This window comes from Arvicola amphibius, chromosome 5 (genome assembly GCF_903992535.2).
Source record: "Arvicola amphibius chromosome 5, mArvAmp1.2, whole genome shotgun sequence".
Classification (NCBI taxonomy): domain Eukaryota; kingdom Metazoa; phylum Chordata; class Mammalia; order Rodentia; family Cricetidae; genus Arvicola; species Arvicola amphibius.
This window is the reverse complement of record NC_052051.1, coordinates 65569915-65591783: the sequence shown is the minus strand read 5'-3', so window position 1 is coordinate 65591783 and position 21869 is coordinate 65569915. Positions and strand designations below refer to the sequence as shown.

Below are 21869 nucleotides of genomic sequence, written 5' to 3'. Positions count from 1 at the left end.
AAGGTCACCATCAGCAATGTGGGTAGGCATTATCTAATCTATCCTTTGAGGGCCTAGATACGACAAAAGAACAGACAAGGGCAGCATTCTCTCAGGTTAAAACGGGTTATACACCTTCTGCCTTTGGAGCAGTGATTCTGAGCATCAGGTCCCCAACCACAAACTAGGAGTTACATCGTTAACGTTTCTGCTTTTTTTAACCTTTGACTTTGTACTGAAACTATGACCATCTTGTTTTCTGTATTTCCCCATCTCTTGTAGGCCACAGATCATGAGGCTTCTTACCTTTCATGATCACTTGAATCAATCTCTCATAATAAATGTGTGTGTTTCCATGTACGTACACCCATGTGAGTATACACATTCTGTTGGCTCTGTTTCTCTTGAGATACTAATAAAACAAGCATTCTAGAATCATCTTCATTGTTTCTCTGTTTTTCTGATGGTTGGACTCAAGAGCCAGGTATGGGCTAGGCTCTACCCCTGAACTATAGCTGCAGCCTAACTTCCTAATTCTAATGGGGGGTATATTTGCTAGTTGCTTTTGAGAAATTACGCATGGAAAGTAATTTTTTAGAGTGTAGATGTTTAATATGAAATTGTGGATCAAACCCAGGGTGTTTTGCACACTAGACAAATGCTCAAATGCTGGGCTACACCCATGGCCCTAAGACATCTTTTAGTATACCTTTACTTCTGATAATTTCATAAGTATAATAAATTGACTCCTCCCCTTTAAAAAAACACGTACTTAAGAATCAGAATGTATTTGGAAGCAGGTCTCCTGCTTAAGTAACTAGTTATGATTATGATGGCAGCATATTGGGTTGGAGTAGGCCCCTGATCCAATATAACTGTTCTTCTTACCAGCAAATGCTCTGATGAAATGATAGAATGCCACGTGACAACAAAACAAAGATTGGAGCAACACAATTGAGAGTCAGGAACACCAAAGACTGCCAGGAAACTTCTAGAAAACCATTAAGGAACAAGGAAGGGTTCCTGTAGATTCAGAAGGAATACAGTGCCTTCATTTTAGAAACGTGAGACAACTATCTGCTGTCTTAAGACATTCCACTTGTTATACTTTGCTATGGAAGCTCTATAAAACAAATAGGGAAATCTAGTTTGGTAGTTACTTTTCTATCAAATTGTATAGCTTGCAGAGTTCTTCCAGGGATGTTAATGAAAAGTGCATCCTATTCTGATTACTAGTCATTAGAGGATGACTTTTTATCCTCTAGAAATCTTTATGGTCTTCTATTTAAACCTGGAATTCTGGAATTTTATGATTATGTCACAATTATCAAAGACATGGGAAAAGACTACTTCAATGGAGCAGAGGACAGAAGATGTAGCTCAGACAAGCTACATCAGATGAGCCTTTGTAGCACATAAAAGTCTGTGGGTTTGATTCTCAGGCATTGAAAAACAGCATAGGGAGAGGAAAAGTTAATGTGTAACCCCAGTTCATAAGAATAGTTCTTATCAGCATAAAAAAACCTACATAATTTGCTCCGAGCATGAGGAAGCTTGACGACCACTACCCAGTGGTAGAATTCAATTAAGTCTTACACGAAAGTCTGAACTGGCTCTACCTAATAATATGTAGAAGACTGTAGTTGAACAGACGGAGTAGATCCCTGACCGTCAGTGAGGTATTAAACCAATCCTGTTCTGGAGGTGTTGAGAACTTAACACAGATCAAGGGATTTTCTAGTCAAATCCAAATTTCATGAAAATTATCTCACTTAAATTAGGAACTAAAAAATCTGGGGGTCACAAAATTTTCAAAGTGGCCCTATGAGGAGCTCGAGGGATGGCACAACCATTAGGAGTACTGGCTGCTCTTCCAGCCAGTCTGGGGTTAGAGTCTCAACACCCACATGACAACTCACGACCATCTTTAATACCAGTTTTAGGAGAGCCAATGCCCTCTTGTGGCCTCCACAGGCACCAGGCATGTAAATGATGCACAGACATTTACGCAGGCAAAACACCTACACGTACAAAAAGTTTTTACAAATTAGAAATTGGGCCTACAAAACAACATATAAGCTTCATACTTCATTTACAAAAGACTTTGGTCAACTAAAAGCGTTACTTTGTGATGCATAGAAGCATCTTCTCTCCGAGCCAATTACTATGTATTGTCTACCCTTCTGCTCAAACAGACATGTGGGAAAGTGTCGAACTGTGGATTACTATTATATATATATATATATATATATATATATATATATGAGTCTTGGACATGGAGAAACCGGTAGAGAGATGGTCAGTGTGCAAGTCCAAGGTCAGAGGCTGGCTGCCGCGGACCAAGCAGGGCCTGTAACTAAAGACATGGCTTCCCCGAGGCAGGGGACAATTCGGAAGATCGGTTCTTTTCAACCTCAGATGGTTGGAAGTGGGCGAGCACAGAACGAACGGCGAGCAACGCCTCGACGGCAAACCCTCAGCCGCCACAGCTCCGAGTAGGGTACCCGCATCCTTCGGGCTCTCGCGTTACTAACGCTCCTCACCCTTCCGGCTTCCCGGCCCCGCCCACCGCGGCCTCTGTGTCGTCACTTCCTGTGGGTCCGCATCGTCGAAGAGAAGATGGCCGCGCTGGGCGAACCTGTCCGGCTGGAAAGGGGTGAGTGCGGCGGCTCCCGCGACCGCGGTGGGTGGAGCGGGTGGGGACTCACGGGGCGCTTTGCGGGTCGGAGCGGAAGCGAGGTGGCCGGGGAGCTGACACCCGGAGCGCCTCCCCGGCCTTCGTGCCGGCCGCTGCTCGCGGGAGGCGCTGGCCGCGGTTTGAAAGCTCGCCAGACCCACTCCGTTCACCCCGACGGTGGGCGCAGCTCGGTCCTGACGACCTGCTCACGACGGCAGGCACGGACACTCCCTGGGTCACTGCAGATGCGGCTTTCCGCTTTATAAACCCTAAAAGCGAGAGCCTCACTCGCTGTTCGAGACTGTCTACCTTCGTTGCCCCCCGTGCGTGAACGAATTCGTGTGCCCTCTCGCCCGCGTTCAGACACTTGGCAGACACAGGCACGTTCCCGCATAAACTCGCTCGCCCGCATTTCAACACAGACGCCTTCATTACTTTGACCACAGCCTCCTGGGCCTTGAGTTGGTATTTCTTGGCTTTTATATTCCTTCCCGTCACGGAGGGGATGCTTTAAAAACAATCCGACTGGCTTGGTCTTGCGAAGATTACGTAACTAGGTGGAGTAGTAGTTAGTTGTAAATCACTCCTAAGTGCGATACTAGTCCTTCCTTAGAATCCCTACAGTTGCCAACCTGGTTGGTTGATAGCTTCTTAGAGCAGTCAAGAAAAAGAAAACCTGCTGTGGAAGTACTCTACCGGTGGCCAGTTGCAGATTTCCAACATTGCACTCTGCCCTGCCCAAATCGTTAGATTTTTACAACTGCAAGTTAGAGTACTCAGGAAGAGCCTGTTGGCCGTTTTGAGTACTGTTGGCAAACAAAGCATGGAATGGAGTTTGACACTTTGCATATATTAGTATTTGCATTTGCAGTCTCTATATTAATATTGCCCAAGAAGGAAATAATTTTAAAGTTGGTGCACTTAAAAGAGCCGCTCTCCGCGGACTTGTTTCTCTCCAGCCTATCAGGGCTTTAATTAAAGCGGCATTCTGTGACCGAGGGTAGCTTGGGAAAGACTTGAGGTAGGCTTACAGCTGTGACATTTTCTTCTCGAGCATAATGTCAGTGTGCCTTGTGATAGGAACAAATCTGTTGCCTTAAGCAGAGTAATTGGAGGTTTCTAACAAGTTGGCATTCTTGGTATTTTTAAATGAAGCACAAAATGTGGACCCTGATCCTCTGGCATTTGGTGTTTGCGGTTGCAAAGTTTTTAGTTATACAGTAGAAAACTCAAAATGTTAGTGGAGATGAAGGCCAGTTAACAGGGTCAGCAAATCAGATGACATCATCAAGTCAGATTTTGATTGAGGAATCTAACAGACCTGGCAGATAACTCTCAAGAGTTCACAGTAAACCAGCACCTATGAGTAAATTCCTGTCTGTCTTCTAACTCATCAAAATATAATTCACCAGAGCACAAACTCTGTGAGCTTTTTGGTACAGTTTAGATTTAATAGAGTTTAGCTTGCTTCCGAGTGTTAATTAGCTGGATTTTTTTTCTCTCTACTCCTTCTCCCGTCCACTTTCCTTCTTTCCACCACGTTGGCTATTAAGTTGAGGGCATTGCTCATGGTAGGTGAGCACTCTACCACTGAGCTACATTTCCAGGCCTACTTACAGGATTTTAGTGTGGATAATAAATCGTAACTTTGTAAACCAGCAACTCCTGAAACAACATTTCCTAGCCACTCTGGAGGTGGCAAATCAAAGCAGAGGTAGTCTGCTTGATTCAAAACAGTTTAAGCTTTTATTATCCAGAACTGAATCAACGCTTTGCTACCCTGCTCAGTTTATTTGGACCTTTTCATCTGCAAGTACAAAGAAAAGTCCTAAGTCTATGAAGTAAATATCTGGTTCTTTAGTGTAACATGGAATCCAAAACTTCCCCCACTAAGTCAAAAGTGTTTAAGGACTAGAATATGTAGACTAGTAGGAATTCTAATCTTTGGAGGTAAATGAACAAGATTAAAATTTACTGAAATTTTGGTTAATTAGTGTTAGTAATACATTTAGGCATGGGTTCAGAAAAACCTTGGGGATCAGAACAGAGGTCATGATATAAATAGTGTTATAACATGAATCTTCATCTTCAAAAGTTCTTTGTTCATAAAACGCATTTGGACATTTCCCAATCACAGTAACCTAATTTGTGTGTGTATGTGTGTAATTCTTTTTTTTCTTTTTCAGTTTTTTTCTTTCTAAGTTGTGTGTGTTAGATGGTGGTAAGAGACCAGACAAGGTTGTCAGATCCCTAGAAGTGAAGTTTTAGGTAATTGTGAGATGCCCAAGTGGGTACTGGGAATCTGGGATTTGCTCTTAACTGCTGAACTCCTGATCTTTTAGTATTTGTCTGTCTGTTTATTGATTGATTTTTCAAGCAGGGGTCTCTGTAGCTTTGGAGTCTGCTGGAACTCACTCTGTAGACCGGGTTGGACTCAAACTCACAGAGCTACAACCTGTCTCTGCCTCCCTAGTGCTGAGATTAGAGGCATGTGCCACCACCGCCCGTCTCCCCTTAATATTTCTTAAGATTAGTCCATACCAGTGTGGCGTATATGCGCTTTGAGCCTTTTTATTTCCTTTTCTTTTTCCCATATGAGGTACTGTTATTGATGTTTTACAGTGAAAGACTGCAAAACAATCTGGGAAACTTACCCAAGGTTACACACAAGCACTAGGATCAGGTTGACAAAGCTAGTTTTTCTCTCTGTTTTGTAAACTATATCTGGACATGTCTGAATTAAAACAGTGTTAGTGATCCTCACAACTAATTGCATTTCCATGTGTCAATGAACAGTCTGTATTACATATGTATCATGTTTTCCTTCCGGAAGTTAACAGCGAAGTCACTAGCACACGGTCTCTTGTACTGGTTGGCTGCTTTGGTTACCAATGAGATGATTAGGTAAATTTTTATTGACTAAATAATGAATGATAATACTGTTAACTTTTCTGATTAAAGATTTTTCTTTTTTATTATATATTCTTTGTCTTTTGGGGAATTGGGGGTTAGGGGTTCTTTGCTTTGTTCTTGAGGCAGTATTGAAACCCAAACTGGTCTTTAACAGATAATGATCACCCTGCCTCAGCTTCTGTAGTGAGGATTATTCGTATTGGGCACCACACCTGGCTAGCCTTTGCATTAATCTTAGCAGCTACAATGTTCTAAGGGAATGAGAGAGTTCTTAGCAAGAATTACTACTTGTGTTTTGTTTTCCTGTAGATATCTGCAGAGCAATTGAATTGTTGGAAAAACTACAAAGGAGTGGAGAGGTGCCACCACAGAAACTTCAGGCTTTGCAAAGAGTCCTTCAGAGTGAGTTCTGCAATGCTGTGAGGGAGGTAAGTTAACATGGTTGATATTTGCTTAGATTTTGAGTTCATTAGCTACAGAAATACACTGAAATCTGAATTCAGAAATACAATAGAAAATGAACTAGAGCTGGACATGGTGGCTCAAGCCTGTAATCTCAACACTCAGGAGGGTGAGGCATGAGAAGGCCCATGAGACACATCACAGCCTGACCTACACGTGAGTTATAGATCAGCCTGCCTGGAAAAAGAAAATTAGAACTGGTCTTGTCTCTCATTTTTTGGAATTTTTAGCTGGGCGTATAGCTCAGTGGTAAAATTCAGTCACAGATTTTGTATGTGCCTAACGTGTATGAAATCCTGGGTTTAACTCCTAGTACCACCACTAAAAAAAGTTGGGTTTTTTGTTTTGTTTTTGTTTGTTTGTTTATTATGTATACAATATTCTGTCTGTGTATATGACCGCAGGCCAGAAGAGGGCACCAGACCCCATTACAGATGGTTGTGAGCTGCCATGTGGTTGACTGGGAATTGAACTCAGGACCTTTGGAAGAGCAGGCGATGCTCTTAACCTCTGAGCTATCTCTCCAGCCCCTTGTTTTGTTTTGTTTTGTTTTGTTTTGTTTTTAAATGCCAAATAGGAAAGCATTTACATTTTACAAAAATGTCTTTGGGAAATTTTAACATATTTGTTAGCTTCTCTAGAACTCAAACATATCCCAGAACTTAAATATGAAAACTTTGTGTTTTGCAGGTGTATGAACATGTTTATGAAACTGTGGACATCAGTAGCAGCCCTGAAGTGAGAGCTAATGCAACTGCAAAGGTATCAAAAGTGGGGCTCCAAAACACAGAACTAGAACATGGCCTGGGAGGTAGCTTAGTGGGTAAAGTGCTTCTTATACAAGTAATAGGGCATAAGTACGGATCCCCAACTTCCAAGTAAATGCTTGGAATAACAGTGTCTATAACCCTAGTGCTGGAGGAATAAAGAGGTGAATATCCTGGATGCTCACTGTCCAGGGAGCCAGCACATGCTCACACAGAGACATACAAGCTGTCTGTATATGTGTGCGTATATGTATGTATGTGTATGTATGTGTATATAAAGTACAGAAGTCATGATTGAAGATTTAACATGCAATTATAAGATATAGTATCTTTTAAAACTAGCATATATTCCAAACTATGCTATACTTCTCACGTACTAGAAATAGGAGTGTTTTGTTGGCTTTATAAGATTTTGTGATACTATTTGGGCAATATACTGAGAATACAATAAGATGTATAGCATACCTTATATAATTGTATTCAGTACATTATACAGATTTGTGATTATAATCAATGAAGATGACTTCGTTGTTGATAAAGAAGCATAAAGGTAGACTGCTTTCCTTACCCCATACAGCAGTACGTGAACAATAATCCTGGGGGCTCTAGGTAAGCCTCACATTGCACTTGGATTTTCCCTTGACAATATGTGCCCTGCACATATTGGACAGTGTTAGTTGGTCTTAGGCCACCTCCTCGGGGCTGTCCATGATATGTTTGGGGGGGGGGGGGTTGTTTTTGTACCGATGTTATTTTCCTCAAATAACTCAGACATTGAGCTAGATGTTATGTGTTTTTGCTCTTTTCTCTTTAGCTCTTGGCTTTTGGGGGTGAGGCACTACCCAGCTCCCAAATAAATCACACACAGAGACTTATTCTAACTTATTAATCCCCAGCCTTAGCTTATTTTGTTTCTTTCCAGCTTTTCTAACTCTTAAATTATCCTGACTACCTTTTGTCTCTGGACTTTTTCCTTTTCTTACTTCTATATATCTTACTTTCACTTTATATCTTACTCCATGGCTGGCTGGCCCCTGACATCTTTCTTTCCTTGTTCTCTCTTTCTTGCTCCTCTTCCTCATTTCTCCTCCTATTTATACTCTCTCTATGCCAATCCCACGTCTCCTTGCCTCTGCTTCACTATTGGCCATTCAACTCTTAATTAGAACTATCAGGTATTTTAGACAGGCACAGTAACACGGCTTCACAGAGTTAAAAAATTGCATCATAAACAAAAACAACTCATCTTTTCATCAGTAAACAAAATGTTCCACAGCATAAAGTAACACACCTTAAAATAATATTCCCCAACAAGATGTGTATCTTATGTACTTAGAATACGTTAACATATATTACAAGTACTTAATAGCAGGCTATTTTGTATTGCTAATTACTGGTTCACAAAGGGAAGTACTGGAGTTTTCATTAAGTATGAGTATTTAAACGTCTAGGTTTCCTTTGGTCAAAGTTGCTAAATCTATAGATACTTGGGGTTTGGGAAGGTGTGTGGGTCTAGTTCAGTTTATAGAGTGTCTGCCTAGCATGCATAAGGCTTTGAGCTCCCTCCATCCTTAACACCACATAAAACCGGGTGTGGTAGTGTATACCTATAATACCATCATTTGGGAGGTGGGATAGGAGGAGCAGAAATTTAAGGTTATTGGGTCTGTAACATGCTTGGGGCCAGCCTGGGCTAAATTAGACCATGTCTCAGAAAAGAAACTTTTTTTTTTTTTTGCAAGTTTTGTCAACATATTTGCAATCCCAGCACTTTAGGCTAATGAGTGAAGATGAAGAGTTTGAAGCTAGCCTGTTTTATGCCTTCACCCCCGAAAGAAATTGGTTCCCTCTGACTTACAGCCCTCAGAGCTTGCGAGTCTTGGTTGTTTGTAGATTCGGGTCTCTTTTAGTGCTTCTGAGATAGTAGTTGGCATTCAGTAAGTCTCAATGTCTTTACCCTCCCTCCTCCTCATTTTTGATTTTCCATTCAGGATCCATAATGGAAATGGTGCCTTTAAATGGGAAAGGAAACAGAATGTAAACCTGTGTTAGAATATAATCAGACATAGTTATATCTCTTCTATATCATTTTCTTTTTAGTTGTAGCTAGATACTTTAGCTAAAGCAACAAAAAGCATTCATATGGGTTATATGCATCTTTTTTAAATGTTGAGTTATTTCTTGAAGTTTTTGTTATATAGTAATTGATTCAAACAATATAGCAGCCAAAATGACTTCCTAGAAGGACACATTTATGTAGGTAGGTTGTGTCTTGCGCAGGGGCCCCTGAAGGAACCAGCTCAGGGCTGTTGGCATCCTCAAGCAGTGCTTCCCAGTTAATATCTACACATCTGTCGCATGCCTTCTTGACCAGCACTGTGCACCTGCAGCCGCATGTTTCTGAGATCTGGAGGAGCTAGTGTGATCTGAAGCTTACTTCCTGCATGATCTCTGAGTATTTATATTTTCAGTTATCTCCTGCAAACTTTTTGACTTACAGTGAAGTTGTGGAAGCTCACAAATGAAAAGTTGTGTGGTTCAAAAGTGGCTTGAATAGAGATGTAGAATGATGCTCGTGCTTAGCATATCTGAGTCCCTGGGTTCAAACTCCAACCCCTCAAAAATGTTTGTTCTTAAATGTGTATATTTCTTTCAGGCTACTGTTGCTGCATTTGCTGCCAGTGAAGGGCACTCCCACCCCAGAGTTGTTGAGTTACCCAAAACAGAAGAAGGCCTTGGATTCAATATCATGGGAGGCAAAGAACAAAACTCACCAATCTATATCTCACGGATAATTCCAGGTGGAATTGCTGACAGACATGGGGGCCTCAAGCGAGGCGATCAGCTACTTTCTGTTAATGGAGTGGTAAAGATAAATCTATTTATATTTGCTCTTTGTAATAATGTGATATAGCCACTTGGGGGTGCACTGGAGCAATCAAATCAGAAGGTAAAAGGGGAGAGCTTCCTAGACTGAGTTTTAAAATCCCTTGAGAGAAGCCCAGGTGCTACTGCTCCATGCAGTGTTGTGTGGTTGTTTTGGTCACTAGTGATAATGGAGGTTTTCAGTGGGTGAACACTTAACTCATAATACCAGGCAACCGCTTGACCACTGAGTTGAATTCCAGCCCAGAGTTGTAAGTGTGAGTTATAGAGCAGCTCCAGTGTAAGTCAGCAGTGCTTTCGAGGAGCTAAAGCTGTGTGTTAGGTTAGAAATAAGCTGGCATTTTACTTGTGGAATGGCAGTTACTTGATCTGCTGCTGCCCTGCTGCAGTAACGAGGTGTGTATTTCTAGAGTGCAGAAATGTGTCTCATAGGACTTCACAGTGACTAAAACTCATGGAGTAAGAGTGTTATTTTTGTAATGCTGAAATGAATTAACAATGTTTAATTATGTTTTAAACATTTTTTACAGGTTGGATTACTTATGAACTTATTAATTGTTGGATTACCTGTTAATTGTTTTATGTGTATGCACTTTTCCAGAGTGTTGAAGGAGAGCATCATGAGAAAGCTGTGGAACTACTAAAAGCAGCCCAAGGGAAGGTTAAATTAGTGGTACGGTATACGCCAAAGGTCTTGGAAGAAATGGAATCACGCTTTGAAAAAATGAGATCAGCAAAACGCAGACAACAAACCTAATCATTTAAAAACTTTATGTTCCTCTTTGCTTTTAGCTAGAAAAGTTTTACTTGTGACCTACTGATGGCCTCAATGCCAATGATTATAAAACACCAGAAACTTCCGTGAAATCTTCTTGCCATTTTATAAATGCCTATTTTAGCATCACTTACGGTTGTAGAGAAGCATACACTTTTTTTCTCACGAGAAAAAGTAAAAGGTGATGAGGGCAGTTCTGTCCTGCTGTTTTTACAGGCCTTTTTCAAATGCAGAGTTTGTCACAAAGTTGTTATAGATTTTTAAGAATGCTTTTTTAATATTAAAATGAACTTTTACATTCTTACTCTTTTTTTAAAAAGAGGTTTCTTCATTTGGCAACTTATTTACAAATAACAGTTCTCCAATATTTCCTTTTGCTTATTGCAATTTCTTTGTGAAATTTCTTTTCAGTTTTCCAAGAAATTAAACCCAGCAATCTTGCCTTCAGCGGTTTATGACACTGAGTGTTGGCATTGCTGCTGCATTTTGTACTTAGAACATACATAAAATATCTGTAATCAGTGGTAAATCATAGCTATCGTGGAACCTTTATACTTTTATTTAAACAGTGTATATGTATTCATTTATACTGATTTTTAAAAGTAAGTTTTTAAACACTGAAGCAATCATTGCTGAAATATGTATTCTTTCATAATATTTAAGCAGGGAGGTTAGAGGATATAATTTGATTTTTAGCATTAATGACTAAATCCCTTATTTATATTTAGCACTATGTCATAAATTATAAATCCAAACCAGCTCAGATGTCAACTTTCAAATTTTTATGCTATTCATTTGTATTTAAATATATTTCTCATATTTCAGTTCTTCCATGCCTAGAGATGAGTCACTTAGTTCGTGTTGAGAGAAACAGAAGCAAGACAAAGTAATAACTTCCAAGTGTGGGGCCTGAAGAGCCCAACATAATTACTGACCCAGCTTCAGTACCGATTCAAGACAGGAAGGGAAGATAAGGTTTGTTTAAGATATAGAAACAGGCAGCTTCTTAAGTCTCACAATGAGTGGAGTGCAGAGTGCTTCATATCTTTACGATCCAAATAGCAGTGGGAGTTTGAACAAGCTTTTTACCATTTGTCCACTGGATGTCACTATTTTACTAAAAGGCAGCTATCATGGGATTGTGACTAAGTCTTCTAAAAGCTGAATTCAAAGTTGATTCATTTTCAGTCGCAGACTATAGGAACATTTGTAAAGGGTTTAAGTGACAACGTTAAGAAACTAATGAGTTGAAATGCAGTAACTTATCATAATTACGACTTTATTATCTTTATTTTTTTAAAAAAATGGGCATTTTGTAACATTCCTTCAGGAAGAATGGAAGTGTATACGTGGTTTTGCATGTTTGTGAGCACTGTCAGTCTTACAAGAGATCTGCAGTTTTCAGAGTAAAAGTCAATCAGCATTGTTATTTATCATTTAGGAATTGAACACTGGATTGCGCATGGTTGAATGTCTTTAGTCCACTACAAAATGTGCTTGATATTGATAGGATCATGTTGAATTGTATATTTTCAAAATTAGCTGATATGTTTTTAAAATGTTGACACCAAAGTAGTATAGAAGAGTATGACATATTTTAATTTAATTGTAAGATTATTAGAGGTATTTGTTGTAAACTCTGTATTACAGTTGGTGCACATAGAACAGTAATACACTGTGCTCGTATTCGGACTCCCCAGGGCAAGTACACCCGGGACCTTGTCTCAGCCCAGCTGCTCCGGCTGCAGTGGCTCTTGAGGACGCGTCCGTCAGCGTTCTGTTAGAACTACAGCTTCCTGGTTCATGTTCAGCAATTGCAGAATTTCAGCCAAGTTACAGTTTTTTTTTCCTTTTTTTAGTTTGTCGAGTAAGCTTTTCTGCAGTAATTCACAATCTGTTCTTTCTGTGGGCTGATACCTATTTATAATTCTTAAAAGTAACTTAAAGGAGCCAAATGCATAGCTTTGCTTGGTACGATTGAGCATGAGTAGCAATAGCTTGCTTTCATTGATACAATTCTCGTAGCTCAGGATTTTAAATATTGACCATAGGAAAATGCCGTGGCAGATGTACAGTAGTCTTCTTGTGTAACAAGAAAGTAAAGGAGCATCATCTAATAAATGAATGGTTTGTGAATAAGACCAAGCAAGCAGTAAATATATAATAGTGTTTGTTTCATTTGTAACTTACAATGCAAATTTCCCTTTGCCCCAGTCTTCCATTTATTTTCTTAAATAGTTCAGACTTAGTTGACTTGGTGGTTCTCAACCTTAGCTGCATGTTAGAATGCCCTGCAGAGCTTAGAACTTACTGATACCTAGGTCCCTTCCGAAAACAGCTAAGTCAAAATCATTTCTTTGTTGGTTAACAATTTTATATCATGTGTTTTGACCAAGTCTACCCCCAGTTGTCTTTAGAAGCTCATTCTGTGTAGTTATAATGGAAACCCACCTTTGAGAAGCACTTGCTCATGGAATTTCCGATTATACCAGACTCTGGAAGTACATTTAATCAGAAGCTAAGTAATGGTTGATTGTATTTTTTAGTACCTCTTTATGGACTTCAAAGATATTTGGGGCTTTCCTTATTTACAAAACAATTACAGTTGACCTTTTTGGAGGTCTCAACATATCCCTAGCTGTCCTGGAATTCACTGTGTAAACCAGGCTGGCCTTCCTTTTTTCTTTTTTAAAGTGAAACCTACCAATAATTTTATTGTAAAATTCAGTGTTATTTCCTTCTGCCCCGTTTACCTTTTAAAAAAAAAAAAGAAAGAAAACTTTGAGGTTGTTTGAAAGAGCATGTGTAAAATTTTCAGATGTGAAACCACTGAGTGATGATTCTGTGCTGTCTCCAAGCAGCTCCTTCGCCCTTCACTGTGCCCTCCATTGTTGTAGCCGTGTCTAAAGCTTGATGGTTTAGTGTTTAAGATAGTCTTCCTGTTGTAAAATTTTAAGGTATTTTGTTCAAGTACTTTGTTTACAATTAAAATGAATAGAATCTAATAGGAGATATTGTTATGGCTTACCTGGAAAGCATTGCCAGCATGACTTGGTGTAGACTTAAAAGAATACATGTGATTATGATGTGGAATGATCATTGACATATAAGGACTCTAGTGATTGTACCTCCTAAATAAATGTCTGCATTTTTAACTTACAGTCGTTTCTCTTCTGGCAACAATCTCATTTTATAGTTTTTAATTATCCAAAATTTACGAGTAATGTTTCTTCAAAGGTTGTTGAAGTGATAATAGTTACATAATAGGGAACATCACTTGATTATTAATTTTAAAGAAGTTTTAAACTAATTTGTAACTGGACATGGTTTTTAAAAATACTGGCAAAGGCCGGGCTGTGGTGGCGCACGCCTTTAATCCCAGCACTCGGGAGGCAGAGGCAGGCGGATCTCTGTGAGTTCGAGACCAGCCTGGTCTACAAGAGCTAGTTCCAGGACAGGCTCTAAAGATGCAGAGAAACCCTGTCTCGAAAAACCAAAAAAAAAAAAAAAAAAAAAAATACTGGCAAAGGTTTGATACACTTGTACTCTTTTTAGTTTGAGAAAATAATTTGGAATGTGAAACAGTACTTTTCCAATAGATGAGTCATTTAGCAATTGAATTCTGATTCAAGGCTTATTTAAAATATATTTGTATGAGTCATGCTTGTCCTTTGCATTTGACAAAACTGATACAACCACAAATAGATGTATTTCTGAACACTGTGTAAAATAACCTTTAGAGTAAGAGCAAAATTCGTGGTGGTTCCTGAAATAAAACTTCAGATTTCTGCAGTTTGTTTGCCTTTCATAAAATAGAACTAAACAAAAGTTTCTCTTCCGTTATTGTAAGAGGTGGTGTGATGTGGTTGACGGCATAGGCCGATACCCAGCTCTTCTCTTTAAATCCTACTTTGTCTCCATACCGTGAACCTTAGACAAGGTACTTTTCTGTCCAGTTCGAATGCCCTGCAGAGCTTCGTCTCATCTGTCATCTGCAGTCAGTGTGTCTTGCTCTCTCATTGTCTTGAAGCTCCTTGAAGGATGCCTACAAGTACTAGTCATGTAGTCCCCATATGTTTAAGTAGCTCTAGGATCCTGTTAGCTGAAGGAAGTAGTTGGAGCAGTAAGATGGCTCAGCAAGTCAAGATAAATGCCACCAGACTTGATGGCCCGAATTCAAGCCCCCGTACTTGAGAGAAGCACTCTTGTAAGCACTCTTGTAAGTTGTACTGTGAGTTGTACTTGTAAGTTGTAAGTTGTGCCCATTGCCCATATATATATATATATATATATATATATATATATATATGGGCAAATAGACAGACAAAATGAGGTTTTTAAAGTAAATTGCCAAATTTTAAAATTAGTGGCATTTTGAGGGATATGTCAATGTGAATTGTTAGAAAATAAATTCAGTTACAATACTTATGAAATGAGAAGGCAGTTTGTAAGGAAAGCAACCTAGCTCTGGCTTTATGGACAAGAGGTTGCATGGGTAATAAAAGCATGGGGTAGGGGTAGTAGGGTAATGCTATATAGCTCAGAGGTAGAGTGACCACCTATCATACTTGAAGCCCTGGATTTGAACTCCAGACATCCACCCCCCAAAATTTTTCTATGAAAAAAATATGACCAGGCAGCCAGGATGAAATAAAATCTGTGAGGCATGTGATTGATCTGAAAACACGAAAATTGTTTCTGGCTTTTTTTTTTTTTTTTTTTATCCTGAAAGCCTAGAGTTTCATTGTAACTGTGACTTGACCTTTAACTTCATGTCGTACCACGTAATGGGCTGTCTTATGTCCCTCCAGAAAAAGCTGTGGAATCCCAATCCCTACCTTAGGAGAAGATAGGTCTTTCCCAAAGTGGTAGGGTGAACATGGGTGCTAATTCAAGGCAGTGCAAATCCTCTTCTGGGAGATTGGAGCACAGGCACCACGCCACACAAACACAAGGCAGGGATCAGGGAGCCTCTGCTGTTGTAAATGTACAAGTTTGCCGGTAGACCCACACCAGAAGCAAGGAGGGTGTTGTCTATAGATGTCCCTCAGCATGCAGAAGCAGCCAGCCCCGATCTTGAACTCACATTCATTCAACCAGTTTATAATCCTTTGTCTGGAAGCACCTTTATCCATAAGAGAATACACCCTGTGGTGGCCTCATCTCCAGGATCCAGCACTGAACCAGGATTCAATGCGGCTTCTTCCTAGTACAATAAAGATTTCAGTAGAAATCTTGAGGAAGAGGATTTGATGCCTGACTCTTGAGAGCTAGAGGCTTGCCCATACTTACTTTCTGTGGTGGAGATGCCTTCTTACCCACCTTGCAGCTATGTCTGGACCTTTTCCTCCTGGTGGCTGCCTGGGCGCTCCCATTTCACAGAGCATAGCTTTCCTTATTTGAGTCTCTTATCAGCATGGCATAATCTTTCTCAGTTAAAGGCCTAGAGCTGGCAGTGTCTCTAGTCTGAGGGAAGGTTCTACAGCAGCCCTTTCTCCAGTTACAATGAGAGTTTGTCTTTGGCCAGAGATATTTCGTCTGTTCGGGCCCCCAAGATTCATCCACCTGATGAAAAGCATCAGTGCAAGCAGACCAACACTTCAGTAGCCTTAAAGTCTCCTAATGCTGAGGGCCAAATCCCGGTGTTTGAATATGACCTAGGGAGTTCTGCATAACCCATCCTTAGTTCCTCTCATTCTGCAGTTCCCTCTACCTACTCCTACTGACCACTCCACATTTGAGGGTGGGTTGTTTGTGTTGAAGTGATGTCACACTGGAGCCTAAGCTGACCAATTCATAGCCAGAGAGTACTGCATGAGCCACCATGCCTGGCTCCAGTTCACATTCGGCTAAAGGATAGCAGGTCTATACATACTTTAAGCCCTCACTATTAGCCAGCTTCTGTAGACCAGGGCCCATAGATGGTTCTCTCTAGACCTCAGCTCCTCACTATGGAGGGAGTGGTCCCTGCAGAAGGAGCACAGGTGACCATTAAGGTAAAAATAAGATCCAACTGCTAGGCAAATAAATACAGTAAAACGTTGACTGTCTAGAGATAAAATATATGTTTTTCTCTTCTTTCTGCAGAGTTAACTGAATCTTGTACATACTGTGTAAATATTCTAGCACCGAGCTGAGTCCCCAGTACAATACAGTTTCAAACCTTTGTTGTAGACATGGAACATTAAAGTGCAAAGTATCTGATTATTTCATAATATGCATATTTCCTTTGAATCTGATGAGGTTAAGGAGGCAGTAGCAGATTTTGGGGTTTTGGTGGTGGTAGCGGTTGGTTTTGAGATCTTACATCAGCCTCCCAAGTGCTGGGAGTAGAGGCATGCACAACCATGCATGTATGTAATTTTGTATGCAGTTGAAAATGCAGACATTTACGGGGGAGAGGCTGTTACTACCTTTTGTAAAATCATGTCACCCAGACATTAGGGCCCCTTGTGTCCTTGAAGTTTCCCGTCTTAGCATTTTAGAGATGGTAGCAGAATAGTAGAAACCCTCCCTCGTTCTTTTGTTTGTTTGCCTGTTTTTAATGAGCATGAATGATGTGATTCCTACATGGTATACTAGCTGCTTCATTTTACCTCTTTAAGATGCATGATGTCCGTAGATGCCTCAGGAAACTGAGGCACAGAAAGATTGACTTGATCAAAGTCACAGCTAGTAGGGTCTTCTCTCAAGGGAAATACTAACGTTTGTAACTTCTGCAGCTATACTTCCCACTAGTGATGGTAACCTTCATAAAAATATCTTAGAAGAGAGGATTCCGGGAACTTTTTGCCGAATAAAGTCAATCCAGTGTGGTATGTATGTTTCACTACCTTCTGTAAGTAGGGAACTAGTCAGCATTGTCTTCACAGTTTAGGGATGATTTAGGGATGGCCATCTCTTACATTGCCACAAGGTGGCACCAAAGAGCCATTGCTTCTATTTTAGAATTTAGTTCTTACAAACTAAGGAAATTTGTGATTGAAACGTGCTAAAATTGAAAACTTTTTTTTTAAAGATCGGAACTTTTCAAATGTAGACAAAGAACTCTTCCTAGTAATACCCTAAAAGTAATCAAACCTGTAGGAAATTTCAATGGGAGGGAATATCTACAGTCTTGGTGGAGTGTACATAGTAATGGTTTTGTAATTGTGAACAGTGTTAATTGAACGGAAATTATCTTTGACTTTGAGTCTTTTTAGCTGTCTAGCAGAAAGTCATACATTTGGGCATGAGGTTACATCAGAATCAGGACGTTTTAAACATTGACAATCCAGGGTCCATCTCAAATCTACTCTAACCGAAACAATGGAAGTAGTTCTCTGTGGATTCTATTTTCAAAATCTTCCAGGGTGATTTCTATGTAGACAGTCCTGTGTCAATCAAAACTCTTAGTCCTTAGTAGAATGGATCATGAGGCGTAGATACAGAAGAGTAGGTCCTCCTAAAAGAATCCAAAGTCAGAGAGGTGGACCAGAAGGTAAAGGTGCCTTCTTGCCAACACCTTGACCTAAGTTAGATCACAGAGACTCTCATGTTGTATGAAGAGTCTGGCCAGCTGCCTTTAGACCTTCTCTGTAAATAATAGTATGTGCATGCCCATACACACACACACACACACACACACACACACACACACACACAAATGCACCTAAATGAATAAAAGCTTTTAAGGATTCTGAAAATAATAAATAATGTGCGTTATTTCAGACTAAAAAGAGTGAACGAGCAAAGCTGCTGTAATGTGTTTCCCTATCACCTCAGCATCTCCCATTCTCCTGCTTCACATGAATTTTTAGTTTTCTCGGTTGTTCTTCAAAGTGACTTTAACAGGTTTGGCCAAGCAGAGGAATGGGCAAAGTCAGCCTTGGTCCAGAGACACCAATAGAACATAAACACACAAGTATTTTGTCACTTCAAAAGCAAAACAGAATGGTTAGAACTTACTCTCTGAGGAACTGGGGACCAATTCTGCACATGCTGAGCCATAGCTCCCAACAACTCCATCCTGATGCCGTCCAAATAGCCTGTAGCGGGGGCTGAATCCTTGTTTTGTTTTTGTCTGTGGGGAAGAGGAAGGTTTTGTTTTGTTTTCACTTCACCATCTTTCCAAGTTAATCAGAATTACTATTTATAGTTGGTAGTGTGCTTGGCCTGGAGTGATGGCTCAGCAGTTAAGAGCTCTTGCTGCACTTCCAGAGGACCCAGGTTCGGTTCCCAGCATTCCCATGGTGGCTCACTACCATCTATAACTCCAGTACAGGGGATCTAACACCCTTTTCTGGTTACCAAGAGAACCCAGCAGGCAAAACATGAATACACATAACAAATAAATCATTAGAAGAAATTTTAAAAATGAAAGCATTGCCTCTAGATGTTTTATTTCAAAAGTTACTTTGAAGACAACTTTTAAACTTGATGATGATTCTCACTGTCACTCTCCTTGTCCCAATGCTAAGGACCAGGACTCAGACTTGTCTATCAGGCTCTGCCTCTGAGCCACACCCCCAGCTTTTGTACCTGTCTTATACCTGTAAAAAATTTAGTACCCAGGCTAGAAAAAGAAAGACAATTCTTAGTGTGAAGTCCTCTCTCCAATCTCTATTCAGAACTCCTGCTTGGGTAGGGCTTCCGCCTTTAGATTTCTTCCCATCCATGTTTATGTGGACAGGGTAAGTCTGAGGACATGTCACCACTTCAGCGATCAATCGTCTCGCCCAAAGGCTGCTTTTCCTGTGTGCACGAGTTACTTGTGCTTCTGTGAAATAATTGTCTCGTGCTAAGGCCTTTCTAAAGCATTGAAAGCTTGTTTAGAATTCTGAAAAGTACCCAATTTAGACTTTGCACACGGAACAGCAGGTAATGGTGCTTGCCACCAAGGCTGAGGACCCACATACGCGGTGGGAGGAGAGAGCTGACTCCCACAGGTTGCCCACTGATCCATTGTCCTTCACACATGCACAGTAGTGTAGCACACACATACCACCCAATCCCAAAGTCAGTTAATGTTTTAAAAAATTAGAATTCTCTTTGGAAAGAAGAAAAAAATAAGGAAGAGGAGGAAGGGAAGGGAAGGCAAAGGAAGAAGAGAAAGAAATTACTCCAGTCTGATGATGAAACAAGGTTGGCATTTTGGTCTTCACACGATCTCAGCATGACCAGGTGATAACTGTCCTAGGCTCCTGTCCTGACCCCCCCCCCCTTACCCTTCTCTTAATGCCAAGGTCCTATGCACATCATTCTTGGCCTGTGTGTCTCATTACTAGCTTAAATGCTCTAGACTCGGGACCCACATGTGTTTCATGTACAGTCCAGACACTATGCCCTGGAAGCTCATTCTCCTTATGTATTGGAACTGAAGGGAAAGATTATCTAGAGAAGATCAGCTCTAAAACGGTTTAGGAAGTGGTGTCTCTCACTGTGGCTCTTGAAAGTATCAAAATGGAACCTTTTTGGGTTTTTTTTTTACCTTCTTTATTGAATCTTTGGGGGTTTCACATCTTGCACCCCAATTCTATTCACCTCCTGGTCCCCCATAGTCCCTTCTCATCCCTGTTGCATTTCCTGCACCCATGAAAGAAAACAAAATAAAGTAAGCAAGCAAGCAAACAAAAACAAGAACAAAAAACAAAAAAAAAAAAACAATAACAACAAAAAAAAACGTACCCGAAACAGAAAAAATCCTGCTTCTCCTCCCCTGACTCTCCATCACCTCTTCACCCATCCTGATGGCATCAGAGGCTTCAGTGTGTCATATAGTATACCCCTGTGTCCCATCGGCTCGAATGACAACTGTACATGGCAATGAGTCCCTGGTCTGGCTCAAGGCCTGTGGGTTTTGGCACACCATCCTCACTGGATGTTTGCTGGAGCTCTTCTGGGGTATCCTGTGTCTTGGAGATCTTGCAGGTATCGTTCCACAGGACCAGTTTTTTCCAGAGCTCCAAAAAGACCTAGATATGGTGGATGGTAAGGTAGGCCAAGCCAAGGCTCAGTTGTGGGCCTGGGTGTCAGGCCAGTCAGATGGAACCACTGGGGCCACCTGCCTCAGTGGTGGAGTCAGCTCCCCTACATGCATGTTCTCAGGGTAGGTTCATCCTCGCCTGTGGTGAGGGGTGGGGGCCTTTCAAGTGCAGGGGCCAGCTCTCCTGCTGTAGTGGACAGCAAGAAGGTAAGGCTAGTCTCTCCAGGACAGTGAAGGGCAGGACTGGCTCAGTGTAGCCCTCTGAATTCATCTCGCATTATTCCTAAGGCCTCCTGAGGTACTGCTGGCCACAGAAATTATCACAGACCACAGTTGTAGCTGGATCACAGACCCAGATATGACCCTTGGCAGCAGTTAGGACAGGCCGACATCCTGGCTCTGGATAGAGGGAATGGCCACTTGGGTGGGAATGGTTCCAGCAGTCCTGTGGTAGTCAGATACCACCAAGGACTCAGGTTGCCGGCCTCAACACTATGCCTCTATATGATCATTGGTGGCAGTGCAGGACCCATACTTCAGATCAGACCCCCAGCCGCAGTAGGACCATGGACGCCAACTGGGTCCGGACATCGCCACTGCCTTTAGCGGCAGGATGGCCCTGAGGCACTAGCTTGGCCCTTGATCTTGTATATCTTCATGGCCTTTGATGGTATCAGGAGCATCGGACATCAGCACAGATCCTGGCTAAGGTGGGGCCATGGACCCTGACATGGCCCTCAGCTGCAGCTCTGGCCCAACTGTCACCATATCATTGAGTAGTAGTGTAGGCCACTCAGCTATGGCTGCATCCTGGTCCTTGGTCACCAACCCAGACGCAGGTTGCTGGTTTGACTCTGGACTTCTTCATGGTGCTCAGTGGCAACCGGAGTCATGAGTGTTAATCTGGATCCTGGGCCACGGACCTAGATATAGCCCTCAGTGGCAGCCTAAACCCGGATGACACCCAGGGTAGTAATAGCACAGGCCAGCCATATCTGTATGGGCCCTGCTGTGGCATGGTCCCCCTGACTCCACCCAAGCCACAAGCCAGATCCAGGGCCTCTGTACGAGCCCTAGTGGTAACCTGTGCCACAGAGTTCAACGCAGACTCCACCAGCAGCTGAGCCACTTTTTTTTTTTTTTTTTTTTTTTGGTGTTTTGAGACAAGATGTTTCTGTGTAGCCCTGGCTGTCCTGGAACTAGACCAGGCTGGCCTCCAACTCAGAGATAGGCCTGCTTCTGACTCCCGTGTGCTGGGATTAAAGGCGTGCACCACTACTGACCTGCTAAAAAGGGCGTTTTATCTGGAGTTGTCTAACCAGGCGAGGAGAGTAAGTGATTGATGATATATGAAATGGACTGGCTCCCAGAATGGCCTTCAGCCAGCCTGCCAGTGCTTCACCTCCAGCCTGCACACCCTGCACAAGAGGCACATGCAGGTGGCAC

General features: G+C 41.4%; 1 protein-coding gene across 1 annotated transcript; it reads left to right on the top strand.

Moving 5' to 3' along the window:
* Positions 1-2568: 2568 nt before the first annotated feature.
* Positions 2569-12618, top strand: Lin7c (lin-7 homolog C, crumbs cell polarity complex component). Its single transcript, XM_038331104.1, has 5 exons — positions 2569-2635; positions 5879-5997; positions 6722-6793; positions 9455-9664; positions 10286-12618. Exons 1-5 carry the CDS (start codon positions 2599-2601, stop codon positions 10439-10441), a joined length of 594 nt encoding a protein of 197 aa, XP_038187032.1. The 5' UTR covers positions 2569-2598; the 3' UTR covers positions 10442-12618.
* The last annotated feature ends 9251 nt before the right edge of the window (positions 12619-21869 follow it).